Consider the following 23,478-nt stretch of genomic DNA (forward strand, 5'->3'; position numbering starts at 1 on the left):
CATAATTAGTACAAGAAAAATGTAGTATATGGGCCTTTTGAAAATTTATATCAGTCAAATTGAAAAAGGCAAACTTGTATTAAGCCATTTTCATTCCTTTGGTTTGTTTAATTCGATGCAGAGATCTAAAATCATAGGCCAGCGTACGGTGGTGATTTAATCAAGATGGCTTTTGTCTTCATCCTGCCTTCTTGTTATGATGACTGTGTCATTACAAGACACACATAGTCCCAATCCAAATGTTGAAAATAGCAGTTCTTGCAACTACAGTTTATCCAGTTAAGTGGTTTTAATATGTTCCAACTCTTTCTATAAACATGTCAAAGTGAAGAGCAAATATACTGTAACACATTCACTTTTTATTACATTAGTTCTCATGCAGACAATGGAACTACTGGCTTTAAATAAACTCTTCGAGGTTCTTGTGCAACTAAAACAAATCGTCAGTAGTTATTTAAGGATTGGCACATCTGTGACATCTGACCTAAGCCCTTAGACCACCAAGAAAAGACCACTCTATTTTTGGCAATTTCCTTTTGGTTTCCTCCCCCTTCAAACTGCATTGTAATCCAGTCTCAACAAAGCAAGGATGAGTCTGAACAGGGTGTGTTTGTGTATATTTGTGACTCGAGAAGGGAGGATGGCAGTGAATGCTGAGGCTCACTTGTGCTACTTTCAGTTGTGTAAAACAGTAAGCACTGTTAAGGTCAAGTGGTCTGTGGTCACTGAAATCACATTGATATGAGTACAACATTTAATGCAATGTTTTAATATAAATATAATATAATGTTTTTTGGGGTTTTTTTGTCAAAGGTCTTTTTATTATTTTGAATGAGTTTTTACATTAAAGAAATAAAATAAGATAACCCCAAACCCTCCCACTCCCTACTGCACCTATAAATTCTCTTCTTTAAAAACAAATGCATATATAAACAAATACAAAATAGCAAAAGGTGGCTGTAACAGTCAAAAAGAGAAAAAAAAGAATAAAGTAGCAGTAATAACAAACAGTGGTAGTACAATCTCATGCATAAAATAGCATAACATTTTGAACTATCCCCTCTTGCTGTGAAACAGATTTTTTTGAGATTCAAGAAAAACATTAAATACCTAATCCAGTGGTTAAAAGTAGGCGGGTTTGTATCTTTCCATTTGAGCAATATCAGTCGTCTTCCTAACAAGGTTGTGAAAGCTATCACAGTTTTTGTTGGTTTGCCTATACAAATATCTTGAGGTGTCACCCCAAATATAGCCCCGAATGGTGAAGGTGGAATAAAAGCTTCTAAAACATTTGAAAGGAAGGAAAATATTGAATGCCAAAATGTCATTAGTTTAGAACAAGACCAGTACATGTGAAAGGGTGGCTGGATCCAATATAATGGTTTTAGTAGTGCATTGCAACATCATCAGCAACCAGTTTCATTGATTCACTCTATTTCATTAATGTTCACGCTAATGTTATTAAAATTGTAGTGGTCGGTCATTTGTACAATAGTTGTTGGATTTGGTTGAAAGAATAAATCTGGCTTATTCTGTCTTTAGAAGAAAGGCCTTATAAAGCTGATGCCTGACATTTTTACCAAGACAACACTGTCGTACCGAGCAGAGGGTTATTCAAAATGTAAGAGGCCAGGGTTGATAGAGCTTGTAGTTCTATTTTTGTTTTTCCAAAGCACTGAATAATTCACAAAGAACCGAATAATGATAAAATCTGCAATGCTAAGACCTTCGTTTTAAGAGCACAGACACACATCTACATGTCTCTCAAGTGTATTTCAAAACATATTTTCCAAACTTTATTCAGCAATTTGAGATTTGAGAATAAACAGCAGTAGCAACAGAAATGTTTCTAATTCACCTGTTCACATGTTCAGAGCTAGCTCCCCTGAACATACTCAGCTTTCACTGTGGCAATTCTGTCTAATCCTATTGATATTTTTGGGGGTCAGAGCGGATAACAGGGTCTTAACCCTCCACTCTCTCTAGGGAAGATAAAAAAGAAGCTCTCACCAGATGGCTGTTCACACGTCCAGAGCCCTGACAGGTGTCCTAAATGCCTGGACAATTACTGTGAGAATGTGTCTAGAGGTTAAAGTTGTATGAATAAGCAGCTAAAATCCTCTGAACTTCTTTTATATACCTGTGAGCTGAGGCACCATAAGTGCTCTTGAAAGTTAACAAAAAGGGTCTGTGTATTTTGTAATACAGTTGGCTCAAATATCTGAGATTGTTGAGACTAATTTACACCTTTTCATTACAAATTATATTGTCAGCATTACTCTTTGAGTGAAAAGTGGAAATTTTAATGTGAATTTTAGATTTTATTTTGTGTTAATGACACATCACTCCACAAGTTTGGGTACAGTACTCTGATGAGTAGATCAAATCCATCTGAGAGCTTCAGTGGACTTTTATATTCAAAGGCCTCAACTTGGTTTAAGCAAATTTGTCACTTAAAAAAAGTAAAAATAGTGCAGAATCTTGAATATTTCTGTTTAACTTTCCTTTTCATATGTATTCTTATGTATGTATTTTCAGATTTAAATGGGGGGAAAAAATTCTGCCTTTCCAATGTAGACCTTTGGACCCCACTGTATGTAAATTGGATATGCATTTTGGTAACAGTTTATTTTAAGTGGTTCTTTTCACATGAAGCAAACACTCAATGGACTCACAGTAACATGCCAAAAACATATGAGGCTTAGGGTTAAGTTTAAGGTTAGGGTTAGGATTAGGGCCAGGGTTAGGGTAACATATTAACAACATATCTGCTTAATGTAAGCAATGTATCAACAGAACATCTACAAGATATTTACTTCAAAGTACTCAGATGCTGCACTGCTGTTACTTTACTGATATATTCCTGATGTGTTTCTGATAATCTGTTAAGCGTTTATTAAGCATCTACAAAGGACCACTCCAAATAAAGTGTTACCTGCATTTTTCCTATTACTTAGCCATCCGAGTCTTTCATTTTGACTTATCCCAACAGTAATAGTAATAAATAGATAGTAATAAATAGTAATAAATCATAAATAAACATGTCTATAGCCCTTTGGGTTTTAATATTTACTGCAAATAATAATAATAATAATCGAGAGTTGAGGACACTGTTCGAGCAGTAACTGTTCAAGCAGTTACTCCAGCCTGCAGTATTGAATCAGTTGGCCGAGCTCCATTTAGTGATGCAGGAGGGGAGGGTGAGCACCAGCCCATTTCCCAGTAGGGCTGCCCACTAAAACAGCTATGCTCAATTAAGCACTCTCACTATGGGGAAAGCAATTAGAACTGCTTAACCTGAAACACTGAGAGGTGTTTCAGCTTCTTTTTTTTCTAATGAGGCTGGGAGGTGGGCCATTTTATCTTGAGCAGAAATAGTGGAAAATTAAGCCCTTGGGCTTTTGTACTCATGCAATTTATACCTTACTACCCCAATTAATAAGCATAACGATGACTAATTGACTCCACATTAACATGATTATGATGTTAGCTCTTTGTTGATTTACTATTAACAAATTGGAACAAATCCACAATACCTCTAGCAGTTAAGCTCTGCCGCTACATTGACATCATTTGGTGGCATATAATTGAGAGGATATTGATCCTTTCTACTCCAGCATACACCAATTCTCAAACCAGGCTTTTGTCTTCTTCTTAACTTCAGGAACAAAGCGTACAAAAGTATTCTCTATAATCTGACAGTGTGCTTCCGGGAACTACTTCTCTGCCCATTTTAATCTGCTTCAGCTGGGGATGCTAAACATCTGGCCAACACAGACATTTTGAGTGCTCTGTCTCTCTGGGTTTTAAGTGCTGGGCTTATCCATCCTTAGATGGCTCTGTTCTGGCCTGGAGCAGCAAGCACTGCACAAAGCAGTATCCCGGTTATCAATGTTGACACTCTGTCACTTCTCATTTTCCAAAAATATCAGTTTCTGTGGGTGTTCTTGCAGACATTCTGAAATATAAGGCTGACAAATCTTTTTGTGGCAAATGCATTGTTGGACAATGCCCTGTCAGCGGGTGCTGTAGGACATGACTGCTTAAACAAGCTGAAAAATAATTCAGTATAGTGAGTCACTCTGCAATTATGCTGACAAATTGTCATGTGCTGACTCCTGTAAAGTTAAATATGAATGATATTGAATGGCATTTCTTTAAAATCACCAACCAAAAATCATTTTGTAATGTGTCCATTCCAAGCTAACTACCACTCCAGCACATTGAAATGATGTTACATGGAAATAAGTCTACTATTAAACTAAAACACCAACTACTCAAACTATAGCCTATACTGCCAAGCAACTAAACTACCACTCTTGCCAAAGCTCCAAGTTATACATTGGTAAGGTTGTAAGTTTGGTGTGTAGCAGGAAAATATTTGTATTTCGAGACTCTGCTGACCTTGCAATTCAGGGAATCTCGTGATAATCTGGGACTAAACTTCAGTTTTTTTGATTTTCGAAAATGTCATTTAGTTTTCTCATGGACACATTTGCTTAGACCCTTTGTACCTAATACAACTACAGCGAAGTTTGGAGGTAGAAAAATCAAACTCGAGATCTTCGTACGACAGCAACTATATATCTACACATTGCCAAACAAGATGCTAAGGTCAAGATGCTCGACATACCTTAAGCTTTTCGTAACGCTCACTCAGTACTGCCACTGGTTATTGTGGCAGTCCCCAGGTTTGCACGGGGAGCAGGACAGGTAAATATGCATTTGCACATTACCAATTCCAGTTCAACAAAAAGCTCTCATTCAGAATTAAGAAGATTAGAATTTTCGACGTACCTTCAGTTTTTCATAGCGTTCACTCAGTGCTGCCACTTGGTGGTCACGGTGGCGGCCTACCAGCTTGCAAAGGGAACAGATGAGCTGCTCATCTGTCACGCAGTACATGTTCACCTTCTCCTCCTCATGCTCTAAGCACTGCAGCCCGCGGAGGTGCGAGTCCGGCAGGGGCTCAATGAGGCGGTGCCCCGTGAAAGGTTTCTTGTTGGGATGCGTGGCACGCAGGCACTCCTCACAATATGACACCTCGCAGGTGACGCAGGTCTTCACAGCATCCTGCGGTGGGTCCTGCTCACAAAACTGGCACTGCACCAGTTCGGGGGAGGGAGTGGTGGTCATGGCAGCGAGAGAAGCAGGCGGAGGACGTCCCTCGTCGCCTGGTGAGTTGGGCCCACTGGTGGGCAGAAGCAGCGTGGTGGCGGACGACGCCCTCTGGACGCGGTCGATGATGTTCTGCAGGGTGACGTTGCGCTTGAGTCCGTCCAGGCCACGCTGTGGGCTCAGGGCGATGACATAGCGGCAGGTAGGGCACTGGAAGGCGCCAATGGACTCTACGGGCTCGCTGGAGGCGCAGTGAGAGAGCAGGACGCGTCGGGCGCAGTTAAAGCACAGGCTGTGGGCACAGGGCAGCAGCAACGGGTCCTCGAAGAGCTCCAGGCAGATTGGGCAGGTCAGCTCCGACTCCAATGCATCCATCCTTTCAGGCGGAGCGAAGCGGGGAGGGCGTCAGCGAAATCCAGGGAAGCCGGGCAGCTATCTGCGAAGGGGGGTACGCAGAGAGGGCATGAAGAAATTAGGTTAAACTGGCTTGGGTGTTGTCATACAGAATTGGAAAAAGACACAAATGACACAACAGCGGGGAGTCTGTGAATGTTCACACTATGATGTGTTGGAAATTGACAAGCCCAACACATTTTCATTGTCCCATTGTCCTCCATTATTATGTCCTATAGTCCTAATTGCATTAGTGTTTCTTAAATAGGCTAACTTGTAGGTTCATAGTGAGGTTAGAAAAAGGAGAAATGGTTAAACTCAAAGCCTCTTTTTTCTGATGTTTTCTTGGGCAGTAACTCATCATAATGTCATTGAAGTTCTCATTTTGCTTGGATATGACTATAAATAAATAAATAAATACATAAATATTACTGTATATGATATCCATACAGTATTAACTATATGCACTATGGACTTAAATATTACAAACTATTTGTCAACAGGTATTTTTAAATGTTTGGTTCAATATCTATGAATATATCTATAGAAACATTTAAACACAACACTTTTTACTAAAAAGATTTTCCTGAAATCTGGCAAAAAACAAGAAGTGTCATAAAAAGAATGACCACAAATGACCTGTAGCAGGAAATGATCCTGGAACTGCTGCTAAATTGGAGCAAAAACATAAACTGTTTTTATTTTGTTCCATATATTTGCATTTGTTTTTGTCAAGTTGCTTGCCTTGAGATTCGATTTCCACTTTGGAAATATGAATTCTGCATACAGTTTTTTTAAAATACTGTTTTTTCTGATTTTTTTTAATGTCACACAGCTGTCTCAGTCATTGTAATATGTTCTGCTACTTCATTCATTCTTCTGGGCAAATCAAAAACTTTCTTTTCCATTCACAAGTTTAACAAGACTAGCATACTGGAATCCTTTTATACGTTCATCTGAAACCAAATTGGTTTTATAGTATTGAAAACATTCCACACGTTCAAAGTGTTTCCGAACTTTTGAACTATAATGTACATAATTGTATTTCTCAGCAGCAGATTTTTCAAAGAGCGTTTCAGCATTTCAAGATGACTTTAACTGGTTCATACGTGCAATCTACAGCACAATACACATCAGGCACCTCCTTAACAAGCCAAAACGTGGTTCTTATCTAACCATTATGTTTCCTCTGCTCACCAGCCAAACAGTAGCTCCTTTGTCTCAGGGGCATCTGTTGCTTTCCATAATTGACACATTCACACCCCCCACTCCAGTGCTCCATATCTACCACATGACCTCTACGTAAACTCTACTTTTCTAGATATCAGGAAAAACATCATCACGCTACTGTCTGACTCACCATTACTGGAGCTTAGCAGGTAAACATCAGAGTTCTCGTGTGTCTGAGACTGAATTTCATTTCACTCACAGTGATCTGATTTAGTCTGGAGAAATAAGCGCTGATAGTTTGTACTGTGTAATTGCTTAAGATAGACAGGCTTATTATTTTTTCTATAAATATTTATGAAAAGGATTCAGTTGAAACCTTGGAGAACAGTAGCAGATGTCACTGTTCATGGTGTTTTAGAGGCTAAGCTAGCGTCACTGACCTACATCCCAATAGGGATGCTTTGCTGCCCTCTGTTCACGTTTGCTGTTAAACTCAAAAATACATCATCTGAACAAACCCCTTGCTTGTAAATGCTTGTAAGGACCTTAAGTGCATAAGTGCTTAGATTATAATGCATTTTAAAATTATATTTAGATGGTATTAATTTTCATATTGTCAATCCATCAGCGGTTTAGAATGAAATTGAATCTAAATACATAGATCATATTTTATTTTAGTATAATCACTCTGTTGCAGAACACTGTTCACCTCACTTTAAATGTACTTTCAGCAATGCAGTACGCTGAATAAGTACATTCCACATCTGCTAAATTACATTTTCACAACTTGTAAATATGCCATTGCCTGACAAAAAGAATGTTGCATAAAACCTGCAGCTGTAACATTAGCAGTCAGGAGTTTTCAGTCATAAGTCATTTCCGCCTAACCGCACTCGGAAGAAATTATTTACTCTCTGCCCTCGGTGCACATACACACACACGCACACACATCACTGGACGCTTATCAACACACACACACACACACACACACATCTTTCACATGTGTTTTCGCCTGTTACCCACCGATGGATTTCGCCCCAGACCACACAGCGGAGACATCTCTCCTGATGATAAAGACCAACGACCCGAATCGAGAAAGCGACAAGAGTCTCATGCCTCATGTAGACAGCCTCATCTGGGGCAACATAACAGCCTGCATCATTCCGGCTCTCCCCCCTCCATCCCTCCTCCCTCAGCTTCCCCTTCTGACTCCTTCTCCTGGTGGCTTAGGGTCCGGCAAAGCGGGACGCTAGTTGTGACTAACGTCTGTGTCGGCCTGTCGCTCGTTCCACGCTGGTGAGGGGAAAAAAAGCTTTAACCTGACAATTCCAGGAAAGTCAGTTTCCTCCACCCTGCAGCTCGTGTGAACCGGAGAGGGGGTGGGGGGGACATGGGAGTTAGGACAAAGCTGCGGAGCGCAAACAGCCGCAAGTGTGTCCCAGCACGGAAAGTGGTGCGATCACAAACGATTCAGCTCGTCTTTGGAAATCCGAAGTCCGAAAGTGAAGAACGGAGGGAGGATGAAAGAGTTGCCTGGTGTCCACTGTGTGCGAATGAGGGAGAGAGGGGAAAAAACAGAAGGGATCCGTGTTGGCATGCACACACACACGTACACACACACACACACAAATGTGAGCGGCTTTCCTGTGTTGGGGGATTTTGCAGAACGGCAGGGAAATGGGAGTTTGCAGAGGCGCTGTGGACAATAGTGTGGAACTGCAGTGAGCAGAAGATTCGGCTCAGCAGTCACATACTGAACTTCTGTTCTTGTGCTGATTTTTTGTGACTTTTTTTTGACTACTTTTACTGTTTGTGGATATTTTTTTAGCTATTTGAATGCTACTGTGGCTTTGCTAGGAATGCACCAATCCCACGTTCTCTACATATTGATGAAGTTATTTTTATTCCAGTACCAATATGGATACGAAATCTTGAGTATCGGCCAATACTTGTACCAATTCAGTAGTTTTTTTTTTAACTACTACGTTTTAAAAAGGGTTGTTTGTAAATGAAGGTTCATTGGCTCAAAAGAATTCAGTTTTACATGTTTTTATTCATCAGTGTCTGCTCTATTCACCATGCATTGGACAGTACACCATACGACCATTGAGAATCCCTGTATTTTCTGCAATAGCTTCAAAGCTATGTGGATTTGTAGCAGTTACATTAGCTATCTGTGTGTATTTGCCAGTTAGAGAAGAAAACATCAAAACAGCCCACAGAATGCACGCCAAAGCTGTTGTACTTCAGATGTGTTCAATCTGCCTTTACTAGTTTGTCACTTTTTACATAGTGGCATGAGTGGAGAAACTGCTATATCATATTCTGCCATGTAAACACTCTTACTAAAATTGTTGCATAGCTCATTCAACCCAACAATTAAAAAAAGGCACCAGAGAAGCTGTTGTACCTGTCCATACTCTAGATAAATATTCACTTGTGTATTTAGAATCTATATATCAGTTTTGCCATTCTTTGCCAGGGTTAGCCATGATTTCCGTAATGTTAAAATATGACACAACTTCACCAACTGAGCTGGAGCTTTCAGGCAGCACTAGCAGTGCACACCAGATCACGAAAAACTGAGTAGGAGCCACATTGTAACGTATGAACAGAATCGCAGACGCTCGCAGGTAAAAGGGGAAGAGATTTATTACCGGAGGTAATCAGGAGAATCCCCAGAGGGAGAAAACATATATCAGAGTCCAATCCAAAGTCGTGACACAATTCAGTCCAGGCAGGCAGAGGTACACAAGGGCAAAACAATACACAAAACCGGGTCAGGAGTAGCAAGAAGTCGATACACAGGAAATATACTATAGTTATACCGCTCAGTAATTGCATGGAACAATACCTCGCAAAGAGTCCAAGTAAAGTCCCAGCTTATAAAGAGAGAAACAGGTGCACAACATTAGAATTCCGGCGACTGTGATCGCTGACAGGTGTGGGGGAAGATCATGTGATCCTCCCTAGCATTCTGGGAAGTGGAGTCCGACTTCCCCGTTGACTGCGTGACACACATCCACCTGGCATAATCAGTATATATGCCCTGAAATGCTGAAATACACTCATTTTCAAACTTTTTTTCAAACTAGTTTTTAGACTGTAATATCTCTAATATCAAGTATGTATGTATACAACACTTGTAGCTGAAGTGTCCCTTTAAGATACTGTACTTAAACTGCTCAAACCCTTCTACCTACTGGAAGAAATACATAGCCAACAACATGACTTGCACATAACTGCAGATTTTTTATTACTCAGTTGAAGGCTTTTTGCAAAACACAAGTTTCCATATTAAATGCTTTGAAGATGGGCATCTATTTATTGAAAAATGGTTGATATGCTCATCTGTATGCAGCTTGTTCTCATGTTAACATTGGCTTCTGGCTGTGTGGCTACTTTTATCACATTATGTTGTGATGTGGTTAACATTGTCATATGACCTACTTTGCTATGTTTTTGGCTCTACTGCTAGTTCTGTTTCAGGTTAGATTCTAGATTTGTAATATTAAGAATTGATTCATTCTGTGTGTGATTGTGTGTGTGTGTAGCTATATACATTGCTCAAAAAATAAAGGGAACACTCGAATAACACATCCTAGATCTAAATGAATGAAATATTCTCATTGAATACTTTGTTCTGTACAGAGTTGAATGTGCTGACAACAAATTCACACAAAAATCATCAATGGAAATCAAATTTATTAACCAGTGGAGGCCTGGATTTGGAGTCACACACAAAATTAAAGTGGAAAAACACGACACGATGTCCTTAAAACAAGTCAAAATGAGGCTCTTTTTTATTGTGTGTGGCCTCCACGTGCCTATATGACCTCCCTACAACGCCTGGGCATGCTCCTGATGAGGTGGCGGATGGTCTCCTGAGGGATCTCCTCCCAGACCTGGACTAAAGCATCCGCCAACTCCTGGACAGTCTGTGGTGCAACGTGGCGTTGGTGGATGGAGCGAGACATGATGTCCCAGATGTGCTCAATCGGATTCATGTCTGGGGAATGGGCGGGCCAGTCCATAGCTTCAATGCCTTCTTGCAGGAACTGCTGACACACTCCAGCCACATGAGGTCTAGCATTGTCCTGCATTAGGAGGAACCCAGGGCCAACCGCAACAGCATATGGTCTCACAAGGGGTCTGAGGATCTCATCTCGGTACCTAATGGCAGTCAGGCTACCTCTGGCAAGCACACGGAGGGCTGTGCAGCCCTCCAAAGAAATGCCACCCCACACCATTACTGACCCACTGCCAAACCGGTCATGCTGAAGGATGTTGCAGGCAGCAGATCGCTCTCCACGGCGTCTCCAGACTCTGTCACGTCTGTCACATGTGCTCAGTGTGAACCTGCTTTCACCTGTGAAGATCACAGGGCGCCAGTGGCGAATTTGCCAGTCCTGGTGTTCTCTGGCAAATGCCAAGCGTCCTGCACGGTGTTGGGCTGTGAGCACAACCCCCATCTGTGGACGTTGGACCCTCATACCATCCTCATGGAATCGGTTTCTAACCTTTTGTGCCGACACATGCACATTTGTGGCCTGCTGGAGGTCATTTTGCAGGGCTCTGGCAGTGCTCCTCCTGTTCCTCCTTGCACAAAGGTGGTGGTAGCGGTCTTGCTGCTCCTCCTGCTGCTGGGTTGTTGCCCTCCTACGGCCTCCTCCACGTCTCCTGGTGTACTGGCCTGTCTCCTGGTAGCGCCTCCAGCCTCTGGATATGACGCTGACAGACACAGCAAACCTTCTTGCCACCGCTCACATTGATGTGCCATCCTGGATGAGCTGCACTGCCTGAGCCACTTGTGTGGGTTGTAGAGTCCGTCTCATGCTACCACGAGTGTGAAAGCACCACCAACATTCAAAAGTGACCAAAACATCAGCCAGAAAGCAGAAAGGTGCTGAGAAGTGGTCTGTGGTCCCCACCTGCAGAACCACTCCTTTATTGAGTGTGTCTTGCCAATTGCCATTAATTTCCACCTGTTGTCTATTCCATTTGCACAACAGCTGTGAAATTGATTGTCAGTCAGTGTTGCTTCCTAAGTGGACAGTTTGATTTCACAGAAGTTTGATTTACTTGGAGTTATATTGTGTTGTTTAAGTGTTCCCTTTATTTTTTTGAGCAGTATATACATATATGTATATGTATAAGCTACTGGATAATATGCTGTTAGAATTTTATAAAGACCCTCACAACCGTGAAACAGTATCAAGTCTGGATTTGTCACATTTGGCTGATACCCAGTCCATTTCAGAAGATTAGTATCGACACTAATAGTGATATATCAGGTGGATGTATCTAGTCTTTGTCCTTATATTAAATCTCATGTAGACATGGCACATGTGACATTACCTTCTTTAGAGTCATAAAAACCTCTTACCTCACTTAGCAAATCATTATTTATATTGTTATTAAATAAAGAAATGCTTTCAACAATGCAGAAAACGTTATATTTAAGAAAATAGAGTACACCACATGATGATTCAATTGTCTAGAGACATCCTTCTGGCTAAATACTGCAAGATGCTTTTTAGCCATGTCTACTGCAAACATATGCCCTGTAAATTTGCCTGTGTGTCCTTAGCTCAACTTGTACACAGTGTTTTGACCAAACCCTGTACTTTTGCTATTGAGTCCATTCCTGTAACTGATGCTGGTTAAATGGATGTGGGAAATACGGGGCTCTGACTTTGTATTGTAATTTAAAACTGGTGCTAATCAGGCAACTCTTTGAAACTCATCCTAACCCTGCATTTGATGTTTGTACAAATGGACTCACGCAAGGTAAGTCAATGGGGAAAATTTTTAGACAAACAGCATTTTAGCGTGAGCAAACAAAGACAAAAGTCTTGTCACACTAAATAATTTTACTCTACAGATAAAAAGCAGCAAAACAGAAGCCCAGTTACCATTAATCAGCATTTGGTACATGTACACCAGGAGGCGCTAACCTTTCCAACGGGCCAGGCAAAAGCTCTGCGGATGAACTGCATTTGACCCTTTTCTCCAGGATCAAATGAATGCCATACACTCTTTTCTGCATGCTTGTTGACATGTCCGCCCAAGCGGGAAAATCGAGGGTTCCTAGGGACGCTTGGTGATGTGGAGGGTCTAACCTTGAGATAGAGCTTGCTGGTTATCACTCCCGAAGGGAGAGTGAGAAAAAAGGACAGGTGACATCTGCAGAGTCGATATTTCATTGGGTTCAGAGAACAGGCCAGTAGAGCCAGGTTGAAAAGAATTAATACTCAACCTATAGCCACAGAATGATTGACAGGTGAATGAAAAACAAAATCTGTCTAAAATATGGATAAAGGTATGTGGGGAATGTCAGCCTTTTGTACATAATTCCATAATAATCAAACTCCTAGACTCTAACTACTAAATCTGCCATCTTCACGTGCCCGACATCTTATGTTTGATCAAAACACACACACACACACACACACACACACACACACACACAGGCTACACCCTGGACAGGTCGCCAGTCCATCACAGGGCATGTCTAAAATGATTATTATTGTGTATTTTGTACATTATGAGTGACACTAAGTTTGCACTACTTCTTAATTTTATTATTATATATACTCAACAACAGGCAACAGTGCTGCCTTAGCTAGTATGCTATCAGCTTCACACATCACAGCACAGCTTCATTTCTGGCTAACTGAAGCTCCACTGGCTTAAGTTTAAAGGATGAAGATTCAAATCTGACTGATGCTGGAGTGACACCGCAAAGTTTAGGGGTGGGTAGGGCCATTAGTCTGTTAGCTAAGCTAGTGCTAATGTCAAAATCAGTGAAACAAAAGTCAAGCCAAAGCAAACTTCATTAAATCGGATAATTCTGTACTCGTGGCCGTACAGGATATTTCTAAGCCTCACCATACATTACACAAAATATATGCAGAACTTTCTGCAAGCTGTAAACTGATGTGCTAAATCCGAGACACGCTAACAACAAATATGTTGGAGCGTCCCAAGAGAACGTCAAACCGTTGTTTTAAATGATCCTTCTACCGTGGAAAGATGGCAGGACGATATGAAGAAGTGGCAAGTTACATGTGGAAGTATTTTTGTGTAATTTGTGGAATAAGCGTCAGAGATGCTATAAATAACCTGGAAAGCTCGGCAGCATACCAGTGTCTTTGTAGCAATACATTTGGGTGGGTTATAGTGAAAATGCTAGACAAATATGTTTACATACACTGAGCCTCACCAGAGCCTCCATACCATCATCATGGCTGATCACTGCAGAGACGAGAGAGGTTCTCACAGCAGGATGCTCGTGCATTGCAGGACTCGGGAGGTCATGCAGTCATGCTGCTGCTGTTCTATGGACGTTTAGCCGCCAAAGTAGATTGTTCATTAAATGAGATTAAATCACTTTAGTCACTTTGTATTGTGACAGAGTGATTCCAAGTCATGGTTAGTGGCAGAGCCATCAGATTTATGATTACTGGATGTATGCATAATAAAATGGGCTAGAGTAGGATATGTACATTTGTATTTGGAATAAATGAATGAATGCTCTCAGTTGCCACATTTTGTACACCTGGGAAGCAATAAATTGTCCTGCAATGTGAGAAACCGCTTTTGCTACTCTTTTCACGCTTAGCATCTGATGGCTGGAGAATCACTGAGTAGCGCTGCACTTTCTAGAGTGGTTTAAGACCAAAATATACTCTCCAGACATTAATTTAGCTTTGCTAAATTACTAAACTAAATCTTTAACTGCATGCGTACTGTGGATAGTGCTGACACTGAGTCATAGCAAATGTAAATACTGATGTGGCTGGCAGCCATGAGGTTAGCTGCAGTTAGGCAGTGAGCTAACAGTTAGCAAGTTGGTTAACTTGCATACCTTAAACAATAAAAGCACAGATGTAAACATATCGCATAACTGTTTATTCATCACAGCACAGTGCTGCACACTGATTTGTAGAAAAAAGTTAGCCATGAGCTAACATTGCGGTTATCAAGCTGGCTAGCTCCTCTAAAAACAGGCAGTAAAAATAAATAAAGATAATACAGTCTCCAAACTGATTTCACATGTTTATTTATAGCTAGTGTTGAAGAACTGGTAAAAGGGTTGGGCTTAGACACTGGTTAAAACCAAAGTTGGACTCAAAGTTGGAAATTCTGCACAGGAAATGTATTTGGCCCAGACGTCTGTAACACAACGTTGCTCATCATGTCTCACTCTTGGAAATTCGCTTGTAAATGCAGGTGTGATTGGAATTCCCCAACATTGCCAAAGGACAGTGTGCAGGGAAGTGAGGGTGAGTGGTGTTTAGAAAGTAGGCTTAAAACATTTTATATGTGTGAATATTAAGAGATGCTCCTATGAGTAAGACAATACACTGAATGTCTTTGTGTTATAAAGGATACTTTAAAGCAGCCCATTGGGTTTCCCCCCAGAAGATGGCACTAAAACTACACATTGTGCTGTAGTACTGAACCAGGGTCTTGTACCTTTTTTAAAAAAAGACCTTTTGACAGTCCTTTCCTTTTCGTGACCAGCGACTCCATGAGTGCTTGCTTCTGCTGATGTTTTACACATGAAGTACCCACTTTTTAAAGAGCTACACCACTGGAGCCATGAGTGCCTTTTGTTTCATGAAACCTGCTGCCTTAACAGCTAAGAAGGCCTTGGCTGCAATTAATCATCTGTAAAACCACTTTGCTAGCTGTAGTCTCCCTCTGCTGTCTCACTTTGGCACAGTGGCATTAATTTTTCATTTAACCCAAGAAGCAGAGATGTAGAAATCCCACTATATGTGTAGTTTGGTAATGAATAATGTATCACTTCTTATTCTTTCTGCCCTCTGTGGAAGAATGTGGCTAAAACAAGGAGAGGAACTAGCATATCAGTGCTTAGTCACAGGGTTATTAATTATATTATAAAGCTGCCATTATTTAGTTCTTGAAGGCACTGTATTTCCATCTAGTTCTGAGAATAAAGGGTAAGATCATTTTGATTTGATGTGGTTCCTTTCCTACTAAAATGCTTAGCATATTCAATTAACCAATGTGACCACCAGGGGGAGACCTTAAGACATGCATGGTAGTCATGATGTACCACATCACACAGACTAAAACATAAATGCGTTTCAAAAGTGTTCACAATTGCATCTGCTCACAATAATAATTGAATAATTCACATAATTCAATTCATACAAATTCATCAGTCATTTTCCAGCTGAGCAAGAAATGTGAATGCAAGTAATTAATGTGAAAGGACATTATCATTCCATCAAAACTGATTTGTTTGGATGAAACAAAAGCCACAAAGGCAGTAGCAGAAACTCTTTATGTAACACAGTGTTTGTCATGCCACAACCCAGAGGAATTTAGGTGCTGTGAAAAAACAAAAACCAGCAGAGAACTGCGTGTTATGAAATGGGGGGGAAATTGCCCATCCGATTAGGTTTTGATGTGAGCGGCTGTGGCATCCTGCGGAGAGCGAGGCTCAAAGTAGGTCAAAGGCATTGACCTATCTAACATTATCAGCATGCGCGTATGGAGTTTCACTTCCAACTGAAGCCAGGCCATGTGTAAAACAAAAAAAAGAAAAACAGTACATGGTGAAAGATGCATGGAGTGCTACATGCAGCAGCCTGATGAATCAAACCGTGTGGGAAGCTGAAATATTTGTGGTGACAAATTCTATGTTTCTGATGCTTAACCTCAGAGTCTTTTGTGGAATTCAGGATTGGAAATGCTTCAAAAGGGGGTTGTGGGCTTAGTGTGACTCACTGGAAATATCTCCATTGCTCACCGTCCTGTTTTGTCTCTCCCAGCACTACGCTTTACCCTATGGGGGTTAGGAACGATGATGCCCACATCGCAGCACATTAAGCAGTAGGGGTGCCATGATATGCATGTTAGGTTTTTCCAGTACAGTATTTGCGAGACATTACATCCTGTGAATCATACACAGTTTAGTTTCATACTAAAAATGATAAGGGGAATGGTTTTTATAGTTATGTTAAACACAGCCTGTCTGGTTAGTCTACCTTGGACGAAGCTGAAGTTAGTTTCTTATTCATCAGCTTCCTGTTCAAATCTTCCATTCCACCTTAAGTGGTGCAGCAGTTACATTTTGGCACCTCAGAAACATTCAGAAAAGAAACTGGCAAATAAGAACCTACCTAGAGCTTTGACTTTGATGCTTGGTTAGCCAATGAAATTGAAGTGGCGAGCAAAGAGAGCAAGTTTTAGCAGGGAGAAGGGTTATCCACGCGTTCATCTCCTGTTTGGGAACACTTTGGTTTCCAGGTGAGTGCAGTAATGATGGGCAAAGATTGGTAGATTGAACAGGGACAGTGTGTCGAGTCTACGCAAGTATCAAATACCTGTGCTAAAGTCTAAAATATGTTCATTTGTGAAGACATCACACAAATGTCTGTTACTGAAGTGAGCAGAATATGCACCACAGTGGCTATTTTTAAACACAGGATTCAAGCAGCCAAGTGTCAATTTTGAACGGGCAAAACAAAAGACAACAGGGATATTTAAACCCCTTAACAAGCCGGCGGGCCCATAGTATTATTACACACTTCTATAACCTAAGAATAGGTCCATTAGTTTGCATTGAAGGTCCTGTAGCAGAATAATAAGCCTTTGTGTGTAATAAGCCTAGATTGTTAAGGGCTTCATGCTTTTGATTTGCACGTCTATTTGGACTCTGCCGTTCAAGCCACATTAAAAAATCCTCTCTCTCTCACTCAGCCTGAGGGTAGTAACCAGACTTTATTTAGAAATATGAGATCCGGTTGTAAATGTAAACTTCTCATGCTCAGTTCATTTAATTTTGAGATGAAGCCTTATAGTCTACAAGTTTTGATTTTTTTAATGATTTTGAGCCATAATAGCACACATTTGTGTAACATGCATGTACAACATGTAACTCAGATCTTAAATTTTAGTTCTTTATGTCTTCTAAGAAAATAATGTGTCAGTTGTCCATTAAATAAGTGCTGGTGTCTTTTTAGGAGGAAAAAAAACTAAAAACATTTTTAAATGACCAAAAAATAAAGAAATAAATGCAAAATATATCTTATCATGATGCGAACAGCAATATGTGTCAGATCATGAAATTTGCATGTTGTTACATCTCTATTAAGCAGACTAATGATTAACACTTAATATCCAGAATGGGCCAAACATGTTGACCTTACTGGATTAGAGAGGAGAAAAGCTTAATGCCAACAAGGTCAGTGGCAGATCAAGCTTAAATACCACAGATCTAATTTTGCTGCATATTTCAGCTGAAGTTAAGCACCTGTGTCCATCTGCTTTTCCATTTGAACGCAATCCTAAGTGCAAAAGTCTTTGTTAACATCCCCCAGGTGGGTATGTGAAGCCCACGCCCCCCTCCTCTGCAAATGTCATGTGAGGTCGCTAATACCTTTAATGACGTCCCTGATCTTCTATTGCCCCTCATTAGAGAATGGTATTTGTATGCCCACCCCCCCGCACATCGCCTCTTGACAGGCAGACGCCTCTCCTCCGCATCCCATAATCCTCGCAGACTGCTGTGTCTGTGACCAATCACTAGCCTTTCATGTCTGAATCAACAGTGACATAGCGTGCCTGCGACGGCTAACGGGATTGGCCATTGATTTGAGGCTGGGTGTGAGGCAGGCCAGATTAGACGGAAAACCTTAATCTGGCACATCTAGCCCCTGCAATGTCTGGCACTGTGCCCTAACGTCCTCCCTATGACTGACCTAAATATCAAATATGGGTAATTCAGTTTGATACCAAAGAATTAGCAGATATTTACAGACAGTTCCTGTTCAGTGTGTGGAAATAGAGAGGCACCCAGAGATGATAGAAATATACACATTTACATTTATGGCATTTGGCTGACGCTCTTATCCAGAGCGACTTACAATTTGATCATTTTACACAAGTAGGCGAAGGTGGTGTTAGGAGTCTTGCCCAAGGACTCTTATTGGTATAGTGTAGGGTGCTTACCCAGGTGGGGGATTGAACCCTAGTCTACAGTGTAGAAGGCAGAGGTGTTAACCACTACACTACACCAACCACATAATACAGTGTAGGTGTGCACTTACAAGTTTCTTGAAGTTGCAGTTTGTGTAGGTGGTATTTCACTCACTAACGCCCCCCCCCCCCCCACTCCCATTCTGGACCAGTTTAACCTTGGCCAACCTTGCACTCAATAACTGCACCTTACATACGCTGTACCACTGCTGTCAGAACACTACACTGTTTACATCTATTACTTGGACAGAACATTACTGTTTACATTTACATTACTTGCAACATGCACTTTATGAACAGTTGCTCTACATACTTGCACATATGCACATGTAACTTTATTTTTTCTTTCAACTTTAGACATAAAACTGTACTTTTGTACTTTTTTACTATTGCTTTTAGTGTTCTTCGTATATTGTCTATTTTTTCTATTTTCTTCTAAGATTATATTAAGATTATATTGGTGAATAGAGGAACAGCAAAGTGAGAATGTCATTGTACAGTGTAACTGCCTAACTGCCTGTTCTGCTGTGCATATGACAATAAAACTCTTGAATCCTGAATGTTGAAATTGGCTTTTTGTAGGGTCAACAAGTGTTCACAGGTTGCTGGAAAAGCTAAAGAGTTTGATGTGGGAAAGGGGTAGAAACTTATTTTAGTTTGTATTTCTTACTATATTTCCCACAAGTATTATTGAAACTGAATACTTAAGTTTCATTGATTAAGTTTAAATGCTTTTTTTTGTCTCACTCAAGTATGTTTTTCGCTCTATGTGGTTTTACTGTACTTTGTACAGTACTTTGTACTTAGTTGTGGGGACTTTTTATTTAATTGTTTTTGTTAATTTTACAAAATTCAGGTTGCAAAGTGTTGCTGTTTCTACTGTTTTTTGCAGTACAGTGTACCTTTGTCCATGTTAATGAATAACACTGTGAGGAAGGCTGTTTGAAATGACTTCACACAAATATGATGATTTATATATGTAGTTTGCACAATGTTAGTAGGATGTGTAAGCCTCCTTTACCAGTTTTTGGCATTGCCCTGTACATTGTGTGATAATTTCATGATGAATGGACTAAAAGAAAAGGCCTTGTAAAAAAAGCCTGGTTTCACTGAATTACATTAGTAGCATGTTTTTTTCCTTGTCCTGTAAAGTTACCATTTTGGAGACTGTTGTAAAAATAATTTAAGATTATTTAGCTTTAGACTTAAGTACTTAACTTTAGTCTTTAGACAAAGTGTGAGTCTCACACAAGCACTGTCCAGTGTAGTCTGTTGAATTATTAATATTACCAGCAACTGAGGTGTACGTTTTGTTTTTCGGTTGTTGTTGTTTTGTTTTTTTTTAATGGGCCTCATTCACCAACCATTTGCCGTAGCTGGAAATAACTTTGATCTAGGCAGCCATCAGTGGATCTTGGCATTTAATTAGTTGTGTGCCAATACACACAAACTACACACAAACAGCTCGGCTTTAGACTGGAACTACAGATGGCTTGATGGATCAATCTACAAAAATGCATTACGGCACTAAAAATTTTGTGTTATTAATTTATGTTAACTTTGACACTCATAAGAAATACTAGATATTTTCATTAGATTTAGGATGTTTTCACAAACCAAGATATCATTTTTTGCCACAACGTGACAGGAATACAAACTAGCCTGTACTTGTTTATGTGCATATGAATGTGTGTATGATGTATGCTCATATGTGTGTGTGTGTGTGTGTGTGTGTGTGTGTGTGTGTGTGTGTGTGTGTGTGTGCGCTTATGTCAGTGTTGTACAGTATGCATGCACATGCTGGCAGCGTGTCATAACACTAGTGTGACACTAAAGGTTAATGACACTACATCTCAGAGCATCTGTTTACGCATGTGAAGGTCAATGACGGTATGTCACAACATCACTATGAAAAATGAAGTAACCTTCTACACCTTTAATGTACTCCAGCATTAGCAAAACATCTCATTCACACATACCAATAACTCCAGCTAACCAAACAAGAGGCCGCATCTGCGAATCATGCCATGTCACCGCCCTGACATATTTAACAAATACTCGGCTGCGGAGCATTTGAAGGTTGCCGTTTCTCTCCTCTGACAGATGGTGTTGCTATAATGTGGAGTAGATATGAGAGCTACGACGGGGCAATAATCCTGTTTGATATTTGAACCATCTGCTATTTTCAGGTGAAAGTAAGCATTGGATCGTGGCAGCGAGTAGCCTTTCATGGAATAAATGACTGTATGTTACCTAGAGACAGCAACAGGAGAAACAAGGCTAAAAAAGTATGCATATGTGTGTTTTAGTGTGTAGATGTGTGAGGCAGAGTGTGTTATTTCAACCAAAAACCCTAATACACGTTTGACATCAAACAAACAGCAACCACCATTATGTCTTGAGCTGTAATCACAGAATCTCAAATTACATGCTTTCTGCTTCTTCTTCCTTTTTTGTGCATCTGCAGTGTGAAGGGCACCTATTATTAGCTGCCATAACCAGAAACAAACAGATGACTTAAACTGCAACTACGTTGCAGGCGAGGTCTGAAAAAACACCTTCAAGTGAGAAACGTCCTTTGACACATCAACAGGGCAGTTGATGCAGCACTGTGAATAGCTGCAAAACACAACATTCAACATGTAAAACCAGCCACTCAAGGAGTGGGTGGTTCTCGGTGGCACTCGGTATTTGGTGATTGTTCTAGAATAACATGCCACCTTAAACATTATACAATCAAAAAAAGAAAAAAAAGGCAGTGCATTAAGCAAAACCTGCTACTTTGTAGATATGGAGAGGCAATAACTGTAGAACCTACTAAGGTTATCATGTTTATTATTATTTTCAACATTATTATCAGTAGTGGTAGTGGTAGTAGTATTGCTGATTATTTATTCATTTATTTTTACGTATGCTAATGTTTAATTTGACCCTGCATATCCTGCATCCTATCTTTAACAGGGAAGGGATATAGGAGGAGGGTTAAATGCAGTGCAAGACAAAGCAAACACATTTTGCTTCAATTGCATTGTATTGTAATGCTGTTCATGTATAAAGCAAAAACTAATAAATTATGAAAAAAGGAGGCAGTTCTATTCTGATCTCAGTTCCTGGTTACCAAGTATAATTAATTTTTATTCATACAGCATGTGTCACAAGAGCCGTAGACCCAAAAGCAGCTTTACAGAAATACTGTTTACCCATAATGATTAAGTCAGAGGCAACTGTGACAAGAAAAACTCCCTAAGAAAGTGCAGGTCCTTTTTTCATTCATTGAGGTAGAAAAATGTAAATGTTCCATCAAAGGTACAACAGTGATTTTAGGGTGCAACTGTGTACCTTACATAAGTTTTTCCCAGGTGAAAGATGTTTATTTGTCCCTTTTTCATAACCTCATGTTTTAAAACAGAACAATAAAATAAAAAGCCTGGAGACAAGACAGGGTGTGTGGAGTCAGTATAACTTAAAATATAATTTCAATAGTTTATACTGCAGTTATGTTCCCTGACTAAAGATACTGAGATGCGCACTGAGAAGAGCACTGCCCCAGTGACAGTTTACTACCTTTTTTTTCTGAGAATGTATGAGCATTAGAAAGGAACACTGAGAGAAACCGAGGCTCAAAAAGACGAACTCTGTAAGAACATAAGGAAGAAACATTGAGAAGAACCAAGACTTAAGAACACGAGGAAGAAACACTGAGAGCAACCGGGGCTCAAAAGAAAGAACTTTGAAGAAACATTGGGCCCCATTCATAAAAAGAAATTAGGTAGGTAAGAACAGAATTTACACCCACTCAGCAGCACAAAGGTGTGAACAATTCTGCAGTTTAAGAACACAACGATATTGGAGACTGAGGCCCACTGAGGGGAGCCAAGATTTGGAGAACTCTTTGAGAGCGTGAAGAAGAAACACTGAAAGTAACCACAACCCAAAAGAAGAAACTCCATAAGAGATGAAGGAAACAATGGAATGCATAATCATTTGAACAATAGTCAATAGATGTCAATAGATTTATAGCTGAAATGTTCAAACAATAAAACAAAGTCACTCATCATACCAAGGAGAAAAACCAGTGATTCATGTTAAAGGTCAGTGAAAGATCTTGTGGCCGCCTGATTGTACCAAACATATAAAATAGGTTAGCAAGAAGACATCAGGAAAACCTGAATTAACTGAATGTAAATAATTCAGTACACCACTCCAGCCCAAGATGATCCCAGCTTCGTGGTGTGGCATATCTGTCAACTGTTCATTCCTGTCTAAGTCAGAAGCCTGCATACCTCACTGACAGATGCTTGACTATAAATTATGGTGTTATTTTGGCTCTGACATGCGATGTCAGGAATACAAAGACTTATTGCTATTCATTTATAAGCAAAAATCAGCCACAAGCCTCAAACCCAGGAATGTTAACATGAGCACATAATGTTTACCAAACATAAAGTTACATGGAAGATAAGGCTAAAAAGTGTTTCATATTCAGACAACACCTGTCAAATGACAGCGCCACATAGTGAATGATTTATGTGAACATATGAACTGATGAAGTGTCTGAGGTCTTGCTTTCATTACTATAAATGGTGTTATTTTTCACAGACTGAAGTCATTAAAGTCATTCAGGATTAGTGTCAATTCTTTGTATCAATTTTAAGAGATTTGGGAAGGCGTGTATATATGAAGAGTGTAGTGAAATATATATATATATTTTCTATCTATCTGTACATTTCATTATTGTAAAAAAATCACATTTACAGTGGATACTACAGTGGATACAAA

The 23,478-nt window shown here is 40.1% G+C and overlaps 1 protein-coding gene and 1 long non-coding RNA gene across 4 annotated transcripts in view; one reads left to right on the forward strand and one right to left on the reverse strand.

Moving 5' to 3' along the window:
- The window catches only part of LOC108434744, a 263,953-nt gene that overhangs the window by 66,324 nt on the left and 174,151 nt on the right, over window positions 1-23,478 (forward strand). The gene's annotated exons all lie outside the window — the stretch shown is intronic.
- LOC108434742 (E3 ubiquitin-protein ligase Midline-1) overlaps window positions 1-23,478 on the reverse strand; it is a 76,639-nt gene that overhangs the window by 23,857 nt on the left and 29,304 nt on the right. For 2 of the 3 annotated variants that reach the window (XM_017710097.2, XM_017710096.2), the window contains exon 2: window positions 4,798-5,554. In XM_017710097.2, coding sequence (XP_017565586.1) covers window positions 4,798-5,493 — 696 coding nt within the window. In that variant the 5' untranslated portion in view covers window positions 5,494-5,554. Of the gene's footprint in view, window positions 1-4,797; window positions 5,555-7,704; window positions 8,354-23,478 lie in introns of those variants that run through there. The other variant, XM_017710099.2, reaches the window with a different exon arrangement.

This window comes from Pygocentrus nattereri, chromosome 12 (genome assembly GCF_015220715.1).
Source record: "Pygocentrus nattereri isolate fPygNat1 chromosome 12, fPygNat1.pri, whole genome shotgun sequence".
In the NCBI taxonomy this organism is placed as follows: domain Eukaryota; kingdom Metazoa; phylum Chordata; class Actinopteri; order Characiformes; family Serrasalmidae; genus Pygocentrus; species Pygocentrus nattereri.